Source organism: Balaenoptera borealis (assembly GCF_965194805.1).
Source record: "Balaenoptera borealis genome assembly, chromosome: 20".
NCBI classification, from domain to species: Eukaryota; Metazoa; Chordata; class Mammalia; order Artiodactyla; family Balaenopteridae; genus Balaenoptera; species Balaenoptera borealis.
In genome coordinates this window covers 17,060,226-17,080,322 of record NC_138879.1, presented here as the reverse complement: position 1 = coordinate 17,080,322, position 20,097 = coordinate 17,060,226, and the positions used below count along the sequence as shown (strand labels likewise).

General features: G+C 51.3%; 1 protein-coding gene across 7 annotated transcripts in view; it reads left to right on the top strand.

Annotated features, from left to right (window-relative positions):
- Nucleotides 1-20,097, top strand: part of WNT3 (Wnt family member 3) — a 53,379-nt gene that overhangs the window by 4,296 nt on the left and 28,986 nt on the right. For 2 of the 7 annotated variants that reach the window (XM_082373844.1, XM_082373847.1), the window contains exon 1: nt 18,135-19,081. The exons of 2 other annotated variants lie outside the window; for them this stretch is intronic. In XM_082373844.1, coding sequence (XP_082229970.1) covers nt 18,928-19,081 — 154 coding nt within the window. In that variant the 5' untranslated portion in view covers nt 18,135-18,927. Of the gene's footprint in view, nt 1-18,134; nt 19,115-20,097 lie in introns of those variants that run through there. 3 more of the 7 variants (XM_082373843.1, XM_082373846.1, XM_082373849.1) reach the window with 2 other exon arrangements.

The window sequence follows — 20,097 nt, the reverse complement described above, 5'->3', positions numbered from 1 at the left end:
ATTGGTTGCTGATCTGTTTGTCTTCTTCTGATGGGACCACATTTTGCTTAAAAAACAAAAACAAAAAACAAACAAACAAACAAACAGCAACAATGACAAAACGCAGGTCAAATGTTATTGTAATACCGGGAGCCTGGAGCTGAGTTATGTTCTTGGAAGAACCTGCTTTAATATGTGGGGGGAAGGTATTGGGGGGGGGGAAGGGGTAGCAGTCGGGGAAAATTCTCCCAGAATCTCAGAGCATTTTATCAACAGCTCTGTGGCCATGAGGTGAGGGATGACTAGTATCTGGGCCCTGAGCATCTCCCTCACCCCAGGTGTCCTGAGGGCCTCTGGTCTGGGAAGGGCCTGGGACAGCTGCCTGGTGGGAAGAACTCTGGGGGGAGGTCAAAAGAGGCAGGAGCTGGACTGCAGTGCCAAGTCCTTTAGTGGGCACGCTCCCCTCCCCTCCTGCAGCTTTCCCAGTGGCAAACCCGGCCAGGCCCTGCCAGCACCCACACCCTCTGGCATCGGGGTGCTTGCTCAATCACTGGTGCAGGTGGAGAAACTGAGGCGGACAGAGAGGGCCCTAGGTGGAAATCCCCAAAGAATAGACTCAGCCAAGCAGGTATCTCCCATCCTGCCCACTACAGAACTTAATGCTAATAAACCTGAATGGTACTCAGGCAGATGTAGGATGGGGAAGGTGTTACGGACACGAAGTGGGGGAAGAGAGCTATGAGCTTGGGGTTTTCTCTAGACTTTGAATAGGTCTCTCCTGGGTCTGGGCAGGAGACAAGGAGCTTGGGGTTGGGGCAGGAGAGGTGACTCTTCTCAGAGGAGGATGTAGCTATCGGACCCTTCCAGGGAGCGTGGGAAAAACGAAGACCTTTCTGGCTTCAGAATGTGGTCAGCCCAGGGGTTGAGGAAGACCTGGTCTTCTAGCCTTTTCTGCCCACCCTGCCGTGAGCCACAGAATCCTTCTAAATGCACCAAGGAGGGAAAGGACATTCTCTACCCCCTATCCCTAGTTGGGGGAGGAGGTTAGCCTAACCCCTTCCTGAAAGGTTAGTGCCATCCTGATGCTACATCTACACATTCATGTTACGTGTGTGCCAGGAAGTGGGTAGAGCTTGAGTGGAGAGACCTGTGTCTGGGTGTGGAGTTTACCAGTGACTGGCTGTGTGACCCAGGATGAGTCTCTTTCCTTTTCTGTGCTTTAAGCCCCGTCCTCCCTCTGGGCTTCATTTTTCTTGAGCAGCCTGAGGGATGCCTTCTGCCCCTTGGAGTCTACAGGGCTATGACAGGGAGCTGATTCACAGCTGTGAAGCAGGGAGCTCCAGGTGGCCCCAGTGCCGCTACCCCGGGAGCCTATCTCCCCCAACCCTCCCTCGCCGTTCAGTCAGAGCCTGCCTTAGGCAGCCCAGCCCTTTCGTTCTGCAGCCCCATCTGACCTACATCCCAAAGCTGGCTGCTCCACTACTGCCAAGCCCGCCTGCGTGCACACCCAAACCTCATTTTCCCCAAACACTCACGTTCCTCTGGAACCAGGCTGCCTACATTCACGTTCACACGCTGGGAAACCTAGGGCAAGTTCACCTCTCCGAGCCTCAGTTTCCCCATCTGTAAAATGAGAACAGCGACTGTTTCTACCTCACAGGGTTGTTGTGAAGATTAAATGAGTGAGTACACGTATAGCTCCCTAAATAATGCCTGGCATACCGGAAGTACTATATACATATTATTTTCACCCCCTGTGTGCAAGCTATTTTGACTCCTTTAAGTCCTGGATCTAAACTTGCCTCTTCCAAGAAGTCCTCCCAGGTTGGCCCCACCTGGCTCTGTTTTCTCCTTATCCTCAGAGCCAGCTTGCCCCGTTATACTTGGTACTGGTGACCATGAGCCTGTGGCTTTATACTTAACCTGAGGAAGTTAGGCTAGGCTAACCTAAGCTCAGCTGTTTGCCTGCCCAGGAAAGGGGGGAAGGTAGAGAGGGCACTGTAGTCTCCCCTAACCCTCCTCCCATCCTACAGTTTGCTGGACTCTTGCAGCCACTGCCATTTCCAGCTGAGCCACCTTGGGCTAGGCCAGGGAGGGGTAGGGGAGGCAGGTTCACGGCAGGGGGGTTGGGAGGGGGGGAGTGGCACCGGGGCCGCCTGGAGCAGCCCGAGCAGAAGTTACTCCTCCAGGAGCTGAGAGATGATTCAGAAGGTGATTTATAGACGGAAGGCAGAAAGCTTGGCTCCTGGCAGAGGCCTGCTGCTTAATTACATTCTTTGGGGGGGCGGAGGTATGAGTGGGGCAGCAGCAGGGGAGCGCCTTCTACCCCCTCCCCCTCCAGATCTTGTCCCTGTAGCTGCCCCAACTCCAAGCAGGGTCCCTTGATCTCATGTTGCTAGAGAGGGAATTCCCTGTTCTCAATGAGAGACTAGGCCGGGGAGCAGGAAGTGCTTCTGGGGGGTCAAGGGGGTGGAGAAAAAGGGAAGAGGCCGGAGTCCCACCTCCTGGGACTCCTGCAGGGGAGGCTGGGATGCAGAGGGGGCTGGAAAACAGGACTGCCTCAGGAAGATCACTTGGTCTCCTCCCTGCTCCTGCGCGGGTGAATAGCTAACCCACCTGGGCAGAGGGTTTCTAGAATCTTCCTGAGGGTGCAACCCCATACTTTCCCCCCAGTGGCCTATCCTACAGCTGCTTCAGGGTTCTTCCTTCAAGTTGACTCCTTTTCTGTTGCTTGGTTCTCAGTGGGCTGGGGGCTGGCCATCTGGCTCTGTGCTCAGAGATTGAAACCCAGTTCTTTGGCGTTAGGCAGCCTGTGGTACGTGGCACAGTGGCCGCCTTAGATCCAGAAGGTTCTCCAGGCAGGGTCAGCCTTGCATCGGAGGGAGAGAAACTTTCCTATCCTCACATTAAACTAATGTCTCAGGGAGTCGCCGCAATTCAACAGCTAAAGCTAAAATCACTTCTGTGCTGCTAAGAAGCAGTCCCCGTTCTGTCGGTTACTGGCCGCGGTGATGTCTGGGTTCCCTCCATGAACACTGACCCGTGCGGCGACCAGCCTGACATCTCTCCACTGTTTCTTAGTTCCCATGCAGCCTCCATCACAGCTTTGAAACCCCCAAACTCCGCCTCTAGTTCTTGAGGCCAGCAAGGTGTGTCGGGGGCAGGGGGTAGGGAAGCCCAGGCCGATGGAGTCTATTTAGCGTGCACAGCCGGGAGGAGTTGGCAGGGGTCAGGATGGGGACACTAGACAGCTCTCTGGTTCCCCCTGAGGCGAGCCTTCTCAAAATGGCCTCATTATGTGTGTGGAGTGAATTCCAGAAATGTCAGGCACACCCATACATCTAGGGGAAGTATGTTGGGAGACAAGAGGGGGCAGTGTGGGGTGGTGGGAGGTTTCTGGGCAGGGAGTTAGGAGACCTTGAGACCCGGCTCTGCCACTGGTTGCAGTGTGACATTAGGCAAGTCCCTTCACTGTTCTTGACTCAGTAAATAGGGGAGTTGAACAAGCTGCTGGCCTTGGACTTCCAGCTATTTGGATTATCTGTGTCTGGTGCGTGGGTGGGGGGCAGTCACTGAGAGGTGATCTCAGGGCAGGGTGGGGAGTACTGAGCCCAAAACTTTATACTCAAACAGCTGTGAGATCATGAATGAGTCTCTAACCTCCCCAGGCCTCGGTTTTCTCATCTGCAAAATGGGCCATGATAAGGCTGTTAAGAGCTTCAGAAGGAATAATCTTTATGAAAGCCCTTGAGAAACATCAAGTTCTTTCCAGAGAGGCTCTCTATCATTGCTGGTCCTACCAGAAAAGAGGAGTAAGAGCCAGCCCCTAGTCAAAAGGTGCTAAGGATGGACCTGGCAGGACTCTCTGAGTCTTTGAGCTTGAGATTTGGTATTTCTAGCAGAGGAGGAAGGAATGGGAGCTGGACAGGGGAGTTCTCAGCTCCTTCCTGAGGGGGTCTTGAGGTTCAGTGGGGAACACCGAGGGGAGGGAGCAGAGGTCGGAGGTCAAGTGGCCACAGGGCATGCCCAGGTTCACCCGAACTAGTGCAGAGATCACAGGCCTGACCTGGGCTTAGCCAGGTGTAGGATTTCTAAGCAGGGACACAGTGGTGGGAGATGTGAGTAGAGGTGAGGAGGAGTAAGGGTAAAGGGCCAGGAGCTGGAAGGGGCTCCTCTGAGGTCTGTGGCCATCAGGAAATCCTAATCACCTGGATGGGGACCAGAAAACCGGGAAACCATTCACTCAAGCTAGGCTGGAAAAACAGGAAGGACCTTGTGTGTGTGTGTGTGTGTGTGTGTGTGTGTGTGTGTGTGTGTGTGTGTGTGTGTGTCTCTCTCTCTCTGGGTGGGGGGGGTGGCGAGGGGGATGGGAGCAACAGGACCAAGCGCCCTGCCCCTGGGCACAGAGTCCCACTTATCTGCCAGAGCCAGCTGGGCCAGCGAGGAAAACCGAGGAAAACCAATCTCTCCTCGCAGGGCCCATTAGGAATGCAAATAGGGGCTGTGGCAGCGGGAGTGAGCCAGCCTCCTACATGCCGTCCAGCTCCTCACCACGTATCTTCCTAACCTGGCTTTCTGAGGCTGTCTCTCCCCTGCTCTAAAACCTCCCATGGTTCCCCACTTCTTGTCTGGCACCGAGGCTCCCTAGGCTTGGCCTCCGCCCATATCAGCTGTACCTTTCATAATCCCCCACGAGCCTCCCAACATCCCTCTGTGCCTGTTCATGGAAATACTACGCCACCTCCTCTCTCTCCTCCCCACACTCAACTGCTGAAATTCCATTTTGCTTTCCAGACCCAGATCAAAGTCCTCTTCCTTTGGGAAGCCCTCCTAGATTCCCAAACCACTGCCCTGCAAGCAGGGAATATGTCATCACTCCCTTCCCTCCCCGCCTCCCCCCAGCCATGCCATGTATTCCCGCCACCTTCTCCCACGGGCTGTGGGCATCTTCTGCTCCTCTACCAGACTACAGATACCTTTCAGCCGCCTCCCCCAGTGCCGAGCATATGGTGGGGGTCAGTAAACAAAAACACACACACACACACAAAAAAAAATACACAGCTCTGTGCTGTGTGTAATACACTCTGTAAAGGCAAGCGGGCAAAAGAGGTTCTGAAGAGTGCCAGTTGCACACGTGAATCTCGACAGTGTCGTGAGCAGACTGAAGGAGCAGAATGAATTAAAACCTCGTCCCTGGGTGTGACCCGGGGTTCAGGGCTCGGAGCACAGTGCTTCCACTGACTTTGAAAGGCAGCTGAAACTGATTCCCATTGCTCAGCTCAGGCCCCACGTGGCTAACAGCCCCTAGGTTCAGAGGGTACCCAAGAGGATGGCATCCCTGATCTGAGTAGGCTGCCGTCCCAGAAGCAGAGGTGCACCTTGTCTCCATGGGCTCAGTTCCCCTGGGATTATTTTTTCCATCCCAGCTCCATTTGCAAATGTGTCCTATCAGTGTCGTATTTCTCCCCCACAGCTCACACGACGCTTAGGTGTCTGAGTCTTTAGCTTAAAAATCCCATTCGGTGGGACTTGTGTTTCCCTATCCAGGCGTGGGTCAGTATGTTTGTTAATGGTGTGTATGTGCCGGTCCCTATACACACATCATGATTTAGAACGAAACCCTGCCCATTTTACAGATGAGGACTCAGGTCACGAAGCCTGTGCTCTGAACCCAGGCTCTGTTGGGCCCAAAGCTTTTTCCTTCTACCACCATTCAGACTCAAAAGTGGACTTCTTGGGAATTCCCTGGCAGTCCAGTGGTTAGGACTCCACACTTCCACTGCAGGGGGCCCGGATTCGAACCCTGGTTGGGGAATTAAGATCCTGCAAGCCGGCATGGCCAAAAAAAAAAAAAAAAAAAAAGTGGACTTCTTACATGCGGCAGGAATTTACTTATTCATATTCTATGTTGGTCCTCAAAGGATGGCTTTGAGTCAAGATTACATTTGACCTTCAACTTGAAAGCTGCTGCTTTGTGTTTGTTGATACTATTTCTGAACCTCTGGGAGGTCTCTTATTTGGGGACATGTGCAAGTCACTGGCAAGCTTTCCACATCTACAAAACTGGCAGTAGTGGCCCTGTGACTGTTTTGTTGCCTGGGTGGGAGTGGAGGGAGGGTGGCCTTGGGCAAGTCACTACTTCCTGGGCCTTCGTTTTCTCACCTGTGAAATAGGAAGAAGGTAGAGTCATGACCTCTCACCCCTCACATTACTTCCAGCTGTAAGATTCCTCATTCTACTTAATCCCTTACGCTCCTTTGCGTCCAGCCCCCATCACACATACCAGAAAACAATAGGACAGAATCCTCTTTCTTGCCCAAACCAATTCTTGTGTTAGTATCTCTGATATAGATGATTTTTTACTTGACCTTTATACTTCAATATTCACCTTGATTTCTCCCTGAGGAGCTAGGATGATTCCTCCTTGCAGTTAAAGTATGTTTCCCTTTATGTCCTGACTGTGAGAAAACTAAGTCAAACGTGAGCTCAGTCCTTGCGCCTGTATTGACCTTGACTTGGTGTATTTGTCATCTTCTTCACCTTAATTCTGATTTTCTATTTTCATTTTGTTATTCAATCTCATGTGTTTTGTGTTATAAATTCCTTGAGGTCAGGCACTGTCTCCACACCGCTGTCTTCTCTGTGCCTGGCAAGTACATAGTAGTTGCTCAATAAATATTTGTTGCCTTTGGAATTTGTTGCCTCAGGCACTTCAAATCCTTCTGGAAAGAGGCAAGGCATACATAAATTTTAAAAAAATCTTGCTATGTCGGAGAGCTGGCCCTGACTGGATTGTTTTGGGCTGCAGGAATTCTGATCTGTTTCTTTATCATCAGCATGTCCCCCAAGTCTACAGAAGCTTTGTCTTTGGGGAAGTCACCATCTTTTCTTTTCTCCATGACCTTCTTCCTTCTAAACTTGAAGCTGATACATAATTTTCCTCTTGGGAAGCTTTCTTGTTTCTGGCCAATGATTGTGCTTTCCTCTTTCCCTGTCTCCCTTCACCCCTGGTTCCTCCCACCTTCCTCTGCCCTGGAAGGCAGCCAGTGCTATTGAGGCCATTCTGCAGGTGACGGGATGCCCTGGTAGCATCTACCCTGTCTCTCCAGCTGGGCTGCTCCCACCTCCCGCCCCCCAGCCATCGTGAGAACTGCTGTCACTGTGGGCACAGATGGGAAGGAAGAGGGAGGCCCGGCCGAACATCACACACCACGAGCACCAGGATCCCTCGCTGCCAGCCAGGCCCTTCCCATTAGCAAAACCCTAGCGGGGCACTGGCTTGACCTGGGAGGTGCTAAGCCCCCATCAGTGGGTGGAGCCTCAAGGAGGGACAGAGAAAGGCTGGCGAAGGGGGGCCAGGCTGGCCTCACCCATCTGCCAGCAAGGTGTCCTCTTAGCCTCTCACCTCCTCTCTGCTTCTGCACCTCTGAGACCACCCTCCTCAGCCCCTAGACTTCAGGAAGGAGAATGCCGAACCACAGGCCGGGTGGTCCTCCATCCTAACTGAAGCTTCTGCAGGAGAGACTCTGGAGCCTTCCTCAGCTATCAGTAACGATGGAGTCTATGACCTTGGCACTGTCCTTGAAGCTAAAAGAGCCCCATGAGACTGGCATCTTCATCCCCATTTAATCTGTGAGAAAATGGAGACTCTCAGAGCCCAAGCAAGGAGCTGGGAAGCAAGTGGGGAGGCAGGATTTAACGTCCAGCTGATAATTCATTGTGTATGGTGTGTGCTGAGGGAACACAGCACACACTTGAACTCATCCTCCCAACAGCCTTGGGAGGCAGATACTCTTGTTATCCCCATTCTACAGATGAGCAAACTGAGGTCCTGAGGAATCCACTCCATTGTCCGAGGCTCCACAGCTGGCAAACCCCAGAGCTCCAACCACGACGCAAACTGCCTGAAGCTGAGCTCGCCAGGCTTCACAGCCTATGACACCACATCTCGACAGTCAGGAAGTTCCTCCTTAGGTCTGACTGCAGTCTTTCCTGACTTAGTCCAAGCCCAGATTCTCTCATTTGGTCTCCTGGGGTCATGAGCTTCATAGTAGATTTTCAGCTTGACTCAAGGACCAGGATGCATTGCTCACTGAGTCTTCCTTTTTCCAGAACAATCCCTCCCAGATGACCCAGTCTCCTGCACACCTTTAACCATCTTGTTCTCCTTCTGATCTCTCTCCAGCTTCTATACGTCCTTTTGCAAGTGCTGTGACTCATAGCACAGCTGTTAGAACAGGGCAAAGGGGTCCTGCCAGGCCCTTCAATTTAGAGGGCTCCACTCTGGTGTCCTAAGGCTGCACCCCTCCCCACAGGGCAAGGAATCTGGGGCGCAAGGGGTCATACCCACAACACCTCACCCCCAGCCATGCTCTGGGTACTCAGAAGTATCTGCAAGGCACCCTGAAGAGCCTAGCTTCAGTGGCTGTGAGTCTACTTCTGGGCTGGGCGGACCTCTGCCTGGGGTTCCTCCTATCAGGTCAGGCCATGCTGCTGGTGTGTGTGCCCCTAGGGACGAGAGTGGTAAAGGAGAGGCCGTTTGCAGGGCCTGTGAACGGAGCCTGGAGGTTCAGTCGGGGTGACCAGTGTGGATGAAGCAGGGATGAGGGGGCTGCTGGCTGTGAGCTGGGGGCTGGCTCTCTCCATGTCACTTTCTATCTCAGAACGCCGTGGAGAACCTAGCCTTCCAGGTGGTGAATAAGACGATAAAATGTTTTTTAGCTTATTATTGAAGAATACCTAAATAAAAGTACATGAATTATAAGTGTACAGCTCATCGAGTTAGATAGAATATATATATTTTTTTTATTGAAGTATAATTAATTTACAGTGTTGTGTTCTTTTCAAGTATACAGCAAAGTGATTCAGTTATACGTATATATATATATTCTTTTCAGATTCTTTTCCATTATAGGTTATGAAAAGATATTGAGTATAATTCCCTGTGCTATACAGTAGGTCCCTGTTGTTTACCTATTTTATATATAGAAAAGATATTTTATTTAACAGTTTGTTAACCTGACATGAAATTTTTAAATATTGGGCGCCTGGTGGATGAGGCTTCATTTAGTACTCTCACCCCAGGCCCTGTAAGTGTTCCAGCCAGACCTGGGGACTTGGACAGGAAACGGGGTTCCCCGGGGCCTGACTAGCACAGAAGCTGGAAGAAGCCCTGCTTTCTCCATCTCTGCATCATCTTATCATCTTTCTCCATCTCTGCATCAACTTCCTACCTTAGTAGGCTGACTTCCTTCTACATCAACATTTCTAGCTCCCTTGCAGTCTGTGGTCACCTCTTAGCTTCAAGTCCCTTTTGGTAAACTGGGACTTTGTCTTACACAGTCTTGGCCTCAAAGGATTTTCCTTCATAGTTGGTCAGTTTTGTCTTCTTTCTTTCTTTCTTTAATAAAGACATATAATCCAGGCTGGATTATATTCATTTTTTTTCCTTTCTGATTTTTAAAAAAATATTTACTTATTTACTTTATTTATTTTCTTTCTTTCGTTTTTTTTTTGGCCGTGTCAGGTCTTATTTGTGGCATGTGGGATCTTCGTTGAGGCATGCGGGATCTTTCACTGTGGAGTGGGCTCCTCTCTAGTTGTGGCACGCGTGCTCCAGAGCGTGTGGGCTCTGTAGTTTGCGGCACGTGGGCTCTCTACTTGAGGCATGCGGGTTCAGTAGTTGTGGCGCGCACAGGCTTAGTTGCCCCGTGGCATGTAGGATCTTAGTTCCCCGGCCAGGGATTGAACCTGCGTCCCCTGCATTGGAAGGCGGATTCTTTACCACTGGACCACCAGGGAAGTCCCAGTTTTGTCTTTTTTTTTTTTTTTTTTTTTTTTATTTTGGCTGCATTGGGTCTTCGTTGCTGCGCACAGGCTTTTCTCTAGTTGTGGCGAGCAGGGGCTACTCTTCGTTGAGATACATGGGCTTCTCACTGCAGTGGCTTCCCTTGTTGCGGAGCATGGGCTCTAGGCGTGTGGGCTTCAGTAGTTGTGGCACATGGGCTCAGTAGTTGTGGCGCACGGGCTTTGTTGCTCCACGGCATGTGGGATTTTCCCAGACCAGGGCTCGAACCCGTGTCCCCTGCATTGTCAGGCAGATTCTTAACCACTGTGCCACCAGGGAAGCCCCCAGTTTTGTCATTTTTAAATGGCCCAACAGAAGAGCATTCAACCAGCAGGTCTGACTGTGATGTTCCACCCTCTTTTTTTTTCTTTTTTACATTAAAATTTTTTCTTTACTTCTTTTTTAAAAAATTTTTATTGAAATATAGTTGATTGACAATGTTGTGTTAGTTTCAGGTGGTGTTCCACCCTCTTTAGCATGGCCTGTGAAACCCAGAATGATCTCGCCCCTTTCTGACTCTCCACCCTAACTCACCTCCCACCAGCACATCCTCACCCTATGACCTACTTTTACCTGCACAGGTGAGAGCCTGGACTTTGGGCAACAGCAGTCCTGGGCTCTAGATGGTTCTGCCTTTAATATCTTGGTGACCTGAACCTGTCTGAGCCTCAGCTTTCTCTCTGTAAAATGAGGAGTAGAGGATGAGGTAACACATGAGAGACAGTGTAGTGTCTGGTGTCCACTCTTTGCCATCAATGTTGCTCTATCATTTGGGTTGTTCTCACCCTACCTCACATCTCCAGGCCTTTGCGTTTGCCCCACCTTCTTTGGAATGACTTCTGTGAACTCCCCTTTGTTCTTCAAAGCACAGTTCAGGCACCACCTTCTCTGTGCTGCCTTCTTTCACACCCGGCCCCAGCTCAGCCCCTTCCGGGTGTATCCGTTTCATTGATTAGACTGTGAGCGCCCCGCAGGCAGGACCGGGTCTCCATCACCTTTGCGCCCACATCACAAGGATAGCGCAGGGCACACATTGCATCCTCTAAGATGGGTCGTAGGATGAAGGGACACCACTGAGAGTCACCTGCCAGTCGCAGGCTCGGTCTGCAGCCCCAGCTAGATTCCCATTGCCTCTGTGAGGCCCTTCTAGGAAGACCTGGGGCCCCTGTCACTAGTTACCTCTTCATGTGCATCTGGCTTGTCTTCCCAACTACAGGGTCAGCCCCTTGAGGGCATGATTCTGCTTTGTATTTCTTCATATCCCAAGTGAGCCCCACACGTCATCCTGAATATTGCAGGAGCACAGCTGGTAATAGTATTGGTTGGTTGGCTAATGCTCCGGGCTCCTTCCCAGGCAAGCTTGAGTTCAGGCTCAGCTGGTTCCCACTCTCTGGGACAGTTTTCCCCTCACTCTGTGATTTCCCAGAGAGTCCAGCTCTGAGCTTCTAGCCTCTGTGCTGGAAGGCAGCATGGTGTTCCAGGAAGAGGAGTCAAACCGGCCTTGATGTGAATCTCAGAAGTGCTACTTAATAGCTCTGGAACTTTGGGTTGTTAAAAAAAAACGTGAACCTCAGTTTGTTCATCTGTAAAATGGGAGCAAAGATTCCAATCTCAGGGCAGTTGTGAGGAAGAAATGAAATAGTACTCAGGAACTGAGTTAAAGATGAAGAAATATTAAATGAATTAAGGATGTTCTGAAGTCATTCCAATGTATCAAGAGTCATAAGATATTCTATCCCAGACCAGGCTTCTTTGGAATAGGAAGATCTGAATTCCTTCCAAAACAGGAAAGGCCATACTCAGGGAAAGCTGTACACTTTGTGGCTGTTGGAGATTTTTTGGGGGGGGGGGGTCCTAGGACTGGTCTGTGTAGGTTTAATATGGCCCTAGTTAATGGCTAGACACTGGCCATTTCAGCCCTGCTAAGCACAGTGAGGAAGTTTGATTGGGGTACCAGGCGGCCTGGGTGGGATGCAGGCTGACCCAGGGATGGCAGTCACTGTACACTTCCAACCTTTAGGGGAGAAGAGCCTGCTGGACCATAGGAAGGAAGGTGAGGAAGCCGAGGCACAGAGAGGCCACTTAATGCTTTTTGTTCTTAAAAACATTTTTGATTGCAGACTGATACAAAATGTTTTTTATAATGTGATGCTTGATGCACATGAGAAAGTAAACATACCATAAATACAGGATATAATAACAAGATAAAAACAACCTGGGCCTTACCACACCCCTGAAGAACCAGAATATGATCAAGGTCATTGTATCTATCTGTGGGCTCCTCCCCGTCCTATCCCCGTATCTCCCTCCAGGCATGATCACATTCTGAATTTTGTATATTTATTCCATCATCTTATTATTTTAAAATTATTTATTTATTTATTTATTTATGGCTGCGTTGGGTCTTCATTGCTGCATGTGGGCTTTCTTTAGTTGTGGTGAGCAGGGGCTACTCTTTGTTGTGGTGCACGGGCTTCTCACTGCGGTGGCTTCCCTTGTTGCGAAGCATGGGCTCTAGGCGCACGGGATTCAGTAGTTGTGGAGCGCGGGCTTCAGTAGTTTTGGCACGCGGGCTCAGTAGTTGTGGTTTGCGGGCTCCAGAGTACAGGCTCTGTAGTTGTGGCTCACGGGCTTAGCGGCTCCACAGCACATGGGATCTTCCCGGACTAGGGCTGGAACCAGTGTCCCCTGCATTGGCAGGCAGATTCTTAACCACTGTGCCACCAGGGAAGTCACTATTCCATCATTTTAAAATAATAGTTTTCCCAGCTAGGAATGCCTAGACAATATATATTTTTTGTTTATTTTATTTTATTAAAAAATTTTTTATTGAAGTATAGTTGATTTACAATGTTGTGTTAGTTTCAGGTGTACAGCAAAGTGATTCAGTTTTATATATATATGTATATATATTGGGTTGGCCAAAAAGTTCGTTAGGGTTTTTATCGTAAGATGTTTGTCTGTTCCATCTCCTGTCAGTGGGCGAGTGTCTTGAGGTGCACATGAGGGAGAGTAGCTCTCGGGGAGGGGTACCTACCCAGGAGTGGAACTTTGGGGCTGCAGGACGTGTGAAAGTTCTACTTTGCAAGTTGATGCTAAACTGTTTTCCAAAGAAGTTGTGCCCATCTGCACTCTCATCTTTGCTCTGCATTTTCACTGACACTTGAACTCGAGTGAGTTCACTCTTGTCAGTCTGGCAGCTGTAGAATGTGGTCTGTGGTCTTCATGGGCAGAGGTGGGACTGCTTTAAGGTCCCAGAGTTGGGAGAAGCAGAGGCAGGGCTGGGACCCTGGGGTTCATGTCAACACATAAAAATGTGCATTTGGGGGAATTCCCTGGTGGTCCAGTGGTTAGGACTCTAATGCTTTCACTGCCAGGGCCCGGGTTCAATCCCTGATCAGGGAACTAAGATCCCACAAGCCGCACGGTGCAGCCAAAAAAAAAAATGTGCATTTGGAAGAACATATGGCCGTGTCTGGTGTGTCTGGTGGGCATCCCCCGACCTCCAGCTCCTCACGCTTTCTGCCCAAGGGCCAGAGGGCACCACTGGGCATTTGGTGGCAGGGGCAAAAGTAGCTAACGGAGCTCCAGCCTTCACTTCCCTGGCTCACCTCTTCACCCCACCATATTCCCCTTCGTACCCTCACTGGGTATGAACGCCCTGCCCAATATTCAGAGATAAGGCCACTCCTCCCAGGAATCCCCATCCCATCAGCCCCACGAGAGCCAGGGCACATTTCCCTTCTGGCCCCCTCTCTGCCCTTCTGTCCCAATGGGCCACGCTGCCTGAGTTACAGCAATAATATCTCTCAGGTGCCGCTTTATGCCTTTTTTTTTTTTTGGCTGTGCTGTGCAGCTTGCGGGATCTTAGTTCCAAGCGTGGAGTCCTAACTACTGGACTGCCAGGGAATTCCCTCAGGTGCCTCTTCAGGGAATACCAGAAGGTGACTTCTTCCCCCAAGCCTTCATCCAAGCGCTGGGACTCCCTCCTTCTGAAAAAAAAGCCATGAGCTCCTCAGTGCACATCAGAAACCAGATGCAGCTGCCATCACCTACTGGCATCTCTGTCCTCACTGCTTGGTCCTTACTCATCCTCCCTTCCTGCCCTGGAGCAAAGTGCTACTTCCTTGGGCCTCCATTATAAAGGTCTTAGGACCTTTCCTGACCAAAAAATTCTTTTCCATCACTCCTCCATCTGGCCATGACCTTCCTGGAATTTTTCAAAATCCCATCCAGAGCTGTCACCTTCCTGGGAGTCTTCCCAGTCTAACTTCCACCCTCTCTCCCAGGTCTTCTGCACACCTTTTGGGTCAGAGCAGGAAGTTGCAAACTGTGTTTCTTGCACCAGTCCCACATAATCCTGCTGAGGAGGGCTTTTGGGGTCAAATAAGTTTGGGAGGTGCCACCTGCTACTTCCAGCCTCTTGCTGTTTATGGTGCTCATTAGCATATTAGCATCTTATATTAGTAACACAGAGAGGCCTGCAGGCATGATCCTTGTTTTCATTTGTTTAGTCTGTTTTCCAAAAATATTTACTCTCTCAAGTAACAACTTATTACCTGTTTGGAAAATGTGACCTAGGAGATTCTCCTGTCCCTTTTACGTGTCAGTTTGTCCTTGTGGTCTTATTCATCTCAGCAATTGGGCTATGACTCCTCTGACTTTTAAAAATCATTCTATGTGAACTAGTTCAGTCCGGAGCACCCATCCCAGAGGGTCTTGAGTTGAATGAATGCATGAATGGATGAATGAAGCAATCAGCTAATCAACTGGTCAATTTAGCTGAATCCCCTTTCCTGTGAGGCTGGCAGAAACCAGGCCCAGCTGATCTTTGTACCCTGGGGACATGGGTCTCTCTGGCCAGTGTCAGACCCTTCCCACAGTATTTCTACAAAGCCTAACCCCATCACCCCGGTAGAATGCATCTCTTGCATTAGGTCTCCTATCGTTTTCGTTTTAGGCATCTGTCTCCCTATGAATCTGGGAGCCTCTGCAGGGCAAGGGCCATGTCACACTCACTTCTCTGTATTCCCATGAGTGGGTGCTCGGTCCCCACCTGCTGAGTAATGAAGCTCTCCACCAACTTCTTCCAGAGAGCCGGTAGAGCACTGTGGTTAAGGCTGAAGGCTCTGGAGTCAGCTGGATGTGCTCCAAACTACCTGGGTAACCTCCGGCAAACTACGTAATCTCTGCAGTTCAATTTCCCTCCCTCAGTGAGGGTGATGATAACAGTACCTTCCTCACAGGGTCGTTGGGAGGATTAAATGAGTTAATACGTGTAAAGCACGTGAAACAGTACCTGGCATGGAGATGGCATTGGTCTGTGTTAGCACTTATAACAATAGCAACTACCATCTATTGTGCCAGGGATTGTGATAAGGGCTTTACCTACATCCTTTCAATGACTCCTCCCTCCAGTCTCTTTGAAGTAGGTGATGTTTACATTTTTCCACCTCATGAACTGCTGGTAGCAAAGGGACCAGGACTCAGGTCAGCCAGATCGGCCCGTAGTAGGCGGTGCTGCTCACCACTCAGGGATTGGGCATCTCCTCTACCTCTTTTCACCTATAATTAACCCTAATGAGAACCTGATTTATCCTCTAGCCTTCCCAATAAGATGGAAATCCATCGCAGGGTTGGGTTTTAACGTGTACGCATGCGCATAACAGAGAGCGCATGCGCATAACAGAGAGCAGGTTCGGTGAGAACGAGAGAGGCTGGGGTTGTTGCCAGCACCTTCGTGGCTGACCCAGAAAGACCAAGATACTGAGGCAGGACTTTGAGAATACACAGCAGAAAATCACCCGTGAGTCAGCAGTGCTGCCGAAAAGGCAGAGAGATCCTGGAATTGCTCGGTATCACCGCCCCCAGCACCTCGCCGGGGGCCCCGTGTGAGCCTGGGAAATGTTCGCAGGCAGGACGCCTGTGGTGGCGTTTACCCAGTTTGGTTATCCTGGTGAAAGATGGAAAGATTCCTGAGGGTTATAAAGGGGCACCCGGATTTGCGGGGGAGGGGGCGCATGTCCCCGACTTCGGAAATGAGCAACCTGGAGTCCCCTTCCGCACGTGGCAGACGGCCTTCTCAGACCCCGGAGGCGGACTCCATTCTTCCCCAGCGGTCACGGGGTTGACAGTCCTCCTCTTTCCGTACTGGCCAGGGCTTTATTCTAGCACCTTCCCCGGTCTGGCCGCACAACGGAAGTGAGAAGTGGGGGCCTTGGGAGAGGGGCTGAAGCTGGTGATGTGAACCAGGAGGTTTAAGATGCACATGCCAGAGGCTGTTTCTCTTGGAGCAGAGAGGGTTGGGGGACTTCATTCCAGGCAGGTGAGCGGCTGCTGCCTCAACACCTGAGCACAGGTCACGGGGCCCAAATGGCGGCCGGAGGGCTGGCGGTGCGGTGAGCGGGGAAGATCTCCCACCAGCTGTCGTGAGGCAAAGGCACCCCCGAATGGAAGCAGCCAGGGGATCTGGCAGAGGGAGTGAGAGAAAGGGGTGCTGAGATCTTCCTGGCCTGGAAAGAAGAGGGAATTCCCAGAACTCCCTCTACTGATTGGGTTAGCAAAAGCTTAAGTCTGGTAAGGTGTCAGCTTTTCGATTTTTATCCTCTCCACATGGTGCAGTGTGTTTGTTCTGTGAACAAAGGAGAATCTGAATTCCGTGAAGGCTTGGAAGCACCCCTTCCCCCAGTTGGCCGAGTTGCCCAGCCCCTCAGCTCCTGGGACCCCAAGTGAACGCCCCCATCGGGGCCATGGAGCCTCGTGGGGGCCTTTGTTTTGTGCCAGCTTCCCCCAGCGTTCCTTCCAGCTCTGAGGGACCCCTTTCCAGGGGGGCCGGCCCTGTGTAGGGCCAGGGCCTCTTTCAGGTCCGTAGGTGGTCCCCACTTCACTGACTATGGGATCTAAACTCATCAGCTGGGACCTCAAGCCCTGGCCTCCTCCCTCTTTGCTCCTCGGGTTTCAGTGTTTTGAGTCACATCACTGTCTCAGAAGTGCCCTTCCTCTTCCTTTTCTCTCATAAAGATCTACCCCAGAGCACAGGCCTTTGAGGTCTTGTGGATTATCCGCACCCATCCGCTCTGTGTGTTCCTTCCGTCTCCACTAGGACGGTCTGTGAGCTGGCTGGTCCTCTGTTCCTGTGCACGTGGCCTGCCCGTTCCGTTTTACCCTCCTCCAGGTTAAGGATGTGACACTTTCCTGTGCCCAGTTCTGTACAGAGCACACAGTGGGTGCTGAATAAATGCGTTCTGCTTGAATGAACTGGTTATCACCAGTGGGTGGAATCTCCACAGTGGAGCAAAATAGCAACAGTACAGGATTTGGGGTCAGACAGACAAGGGTCAAACCCCACCGCCACTTACTGGCTTATGGTGCCCTGTCTGAGCCTCAGTTTCCTCATTTGTAAAGAGACAGTATTTACCTCCCAGGGCTGTTGTGAGGATTCACTGAGATGCCGTTGATGCTTTGCAAACGGGAAGGTGCTAGAACGTGTGTCATCTACCCTGACCTCTCTTGGAAGAGGTCCTGAATTCATGTGTCCTGTCTCACACACAAACCTCTTCAGCCCTCAGATGGAGGTCTCCTCCCCCCGGGGAAGCCTTGAGTGTGGGTCTGGCCTTGTCTGAGATACAGAGAAGTAAACCTCAAGTGTGGAAGATCCATGACAACATTCAAAGGAAGAAAGATCAATAGGCAGGGGCCCCAACATTTGAGTTTATAGGGCTGTAAATCCAGAGAGCAGCCTGAGTAGCAGGACAGACCTGAGTAGTCCCCTCCCCCTCAGCCTTCCACCAACACGCTCCATACAGACCTTGTCCTAATGTCTCACCTCATGGCTCTAGTGGCCATCTCAGCACCACCATATCCTAGCTGTGTGACCACAGACAAGTTGCTTAGCCTCTCTGAACCCATGTCAGATGGGGATAATAATAACCTCATAGGGTTCTTTGGCAAATTAAAATATATGTTCTATGTTAAGTGCTTTACATGGCTCCTGGCACTAGTCAGGGCTCAATAAATGTTAGCTATTATTAGTAATAATAATAACCATTCTGAGTGCCCCAGGAAATTGGTCCCCTCACTACCTTACACAGTTCAGTAAATTATTTCCTCATGACCTTATTAACCACTCTCTACCCAAATAAATACACTCACATTATCTTATGCACCACTGGGTATGCACCTGTAAAAGCCTTCCGCTTTATTTCGTTTACAGCTCTGCATGTCCCCATTACATCTCTCTGTGTTTTGTGGGCACCTTCTCCTGTCTGTGTTACTCAGGCCTTCTCTTAGCCCAGGTGATTCATGAAGGACCCTTAACTGGAGCTAATATGCTATGATATTTTGCCCCTCATGTTGAACACACATCCTATTAGTAGAGAAATTGGTAATTAATTTTTTTTTACTTTAAGTGTCTGCTCTGTGTGTGTGTGTGTGTGTGTGTGTGTGTTTGTGAAAGAGAGAGAGAGAGACTGATTTTATCCTTTCTGTCCAAAGTGTATTTCCCTTGGAAGAAATACTTTTTTAACAAATGTGACTAGGAACACAGGACTGAAAATATGGAAATTGCCTGTGGCACCGGCACTCGTGCAGGGATGCAGCTGGTCTGGTGGGACAACGGCATATGCAGTGAGCAGAGGTGAGGGAGGGGAAAGTGAGGACAGACCGAGAGGAGGTGGGTAGGCAGGAGGGCTCCACCACGGATGTGTGCAGAGAAAGCGCTGCCGGTGAGAGATGAGTGGGGAACTTGCAATCCTAGACAAAAACAAAGTAGCTGTGGGCAAGAACCAAGAAAGATGGGGAAGAAAGGAGGAGAAAGGCCTTGGCACCTTGAACCCCAAGAGTGTTTGGTGGCGTCCTGCATTTCTGCAGAGAGAATTTCCACTTAACAAACATATACCCCGCCACTGCAAGGCTAAGAAAAGGACACAGGATTGAAGGCTTGGGTGGGAGGTCACTAGATTAGGCTGTAGGAGGAAATGATTCTTTTGAAATATACTTTCTATCTTGTCTTTTTCCAGTGCATGTTAGCGTGTGTTTTGTAATGCACCTAAAAGGTGAGCATGGTGGCAGGCTGGCATGTGATTTAGACCTAATGTATGTAAATGGAGGGGCATGCCCAAACACTTTTTACTGATGTGTTGCCGGCTCAAAAAAGTTTTGCTTCCGTTCCCATAAAGTTGGAGATTTGTTGGGAGGCCAGGAGAGAGCTGATGAGGGAGAGCTGCTTCATGAGAGGACGTGGACAAAACCGTGGTGGTAAAGGATGGGTTAGTGCTGGAGCCGGAGGAGGTAGGACCCCTGGGGATGGATGGCAGAGGGCTGAGGAGGTCCAGCTGTGCCCCCGCCCGACCCCCGTGACCACTGGCAGGTTCGGAGCCTTGTCTATGACCAAGGACAGTGTTTCTCCTCCGTCTTGCCTCTTCCTCTTTTTTTGGTCCCCGGCCGGGGATCCAACCAGTGCCCCCTGCAGCGGAAGCGTGGAGTCTTAACCACTGGACCACCGGGGAGGTCCCTTGCCTCCTCCTCTTATAATGGAGGAAAGGAGGCTACCACAGAGAGGAGGGGGCACCCAGACCAATTAAATCTTTTTCTCTGGGGATGGGGCCCCAGCATCAGTAGTTTTAAACTCCCCCGGGGCCATGTGACGTGCAGCCAGGGTTGAGAGCCAGTGACCCACCCCTCTGAGTGCTGGAACATTTAAAGGTCCTGCATGGGTCTGCGGTGGACCCGAATACGACTCCTAATAGGTGCTGAGTAGGTGCTTGCAAAACTCAGGCGCCTGTGGCGAGGGGGCCCTTGAAAAGAAAGGACAGGGGGAGTGAGTGCAACGACCCTGCAGAGGAATTGGCGGCGGGACTCCGGGACTGATGAATTTGGAGGGGCGCGGAGGAAGATGTTGAGGCTCGCTCGGGCTGCCTCGCCCGCGGATGGGGATGGGGCCGGGGGGAGGGGCAGCCACCGCTGTGAACTCGCGTGGAGCCTCCCTAAACAGAGCGGGGGGTGGGGGAGGAGTCCAGGTGCCGGGCAGGGCCGTTTCCCACCTGCGCGTGCTCAGCGCCGTGGGGGGGACCGGGCTCAAGGAGGAGCCCCTGGGAACGCGGTGGAGATACCCGCCCTGAAAGGCGGGGAGCGGACGGCGCCCTGAGCGCCCAGCGATGGCGCAGCGCCGCCCGCCCACCCGCCGCGCCGGGTGCACCTGCTGCCAAAGGGGCCACGGCGGGTCCGGAGACTCGGCCACCCTCCATGCTCAGGGCGGGCGAGGCCAGGTGCGA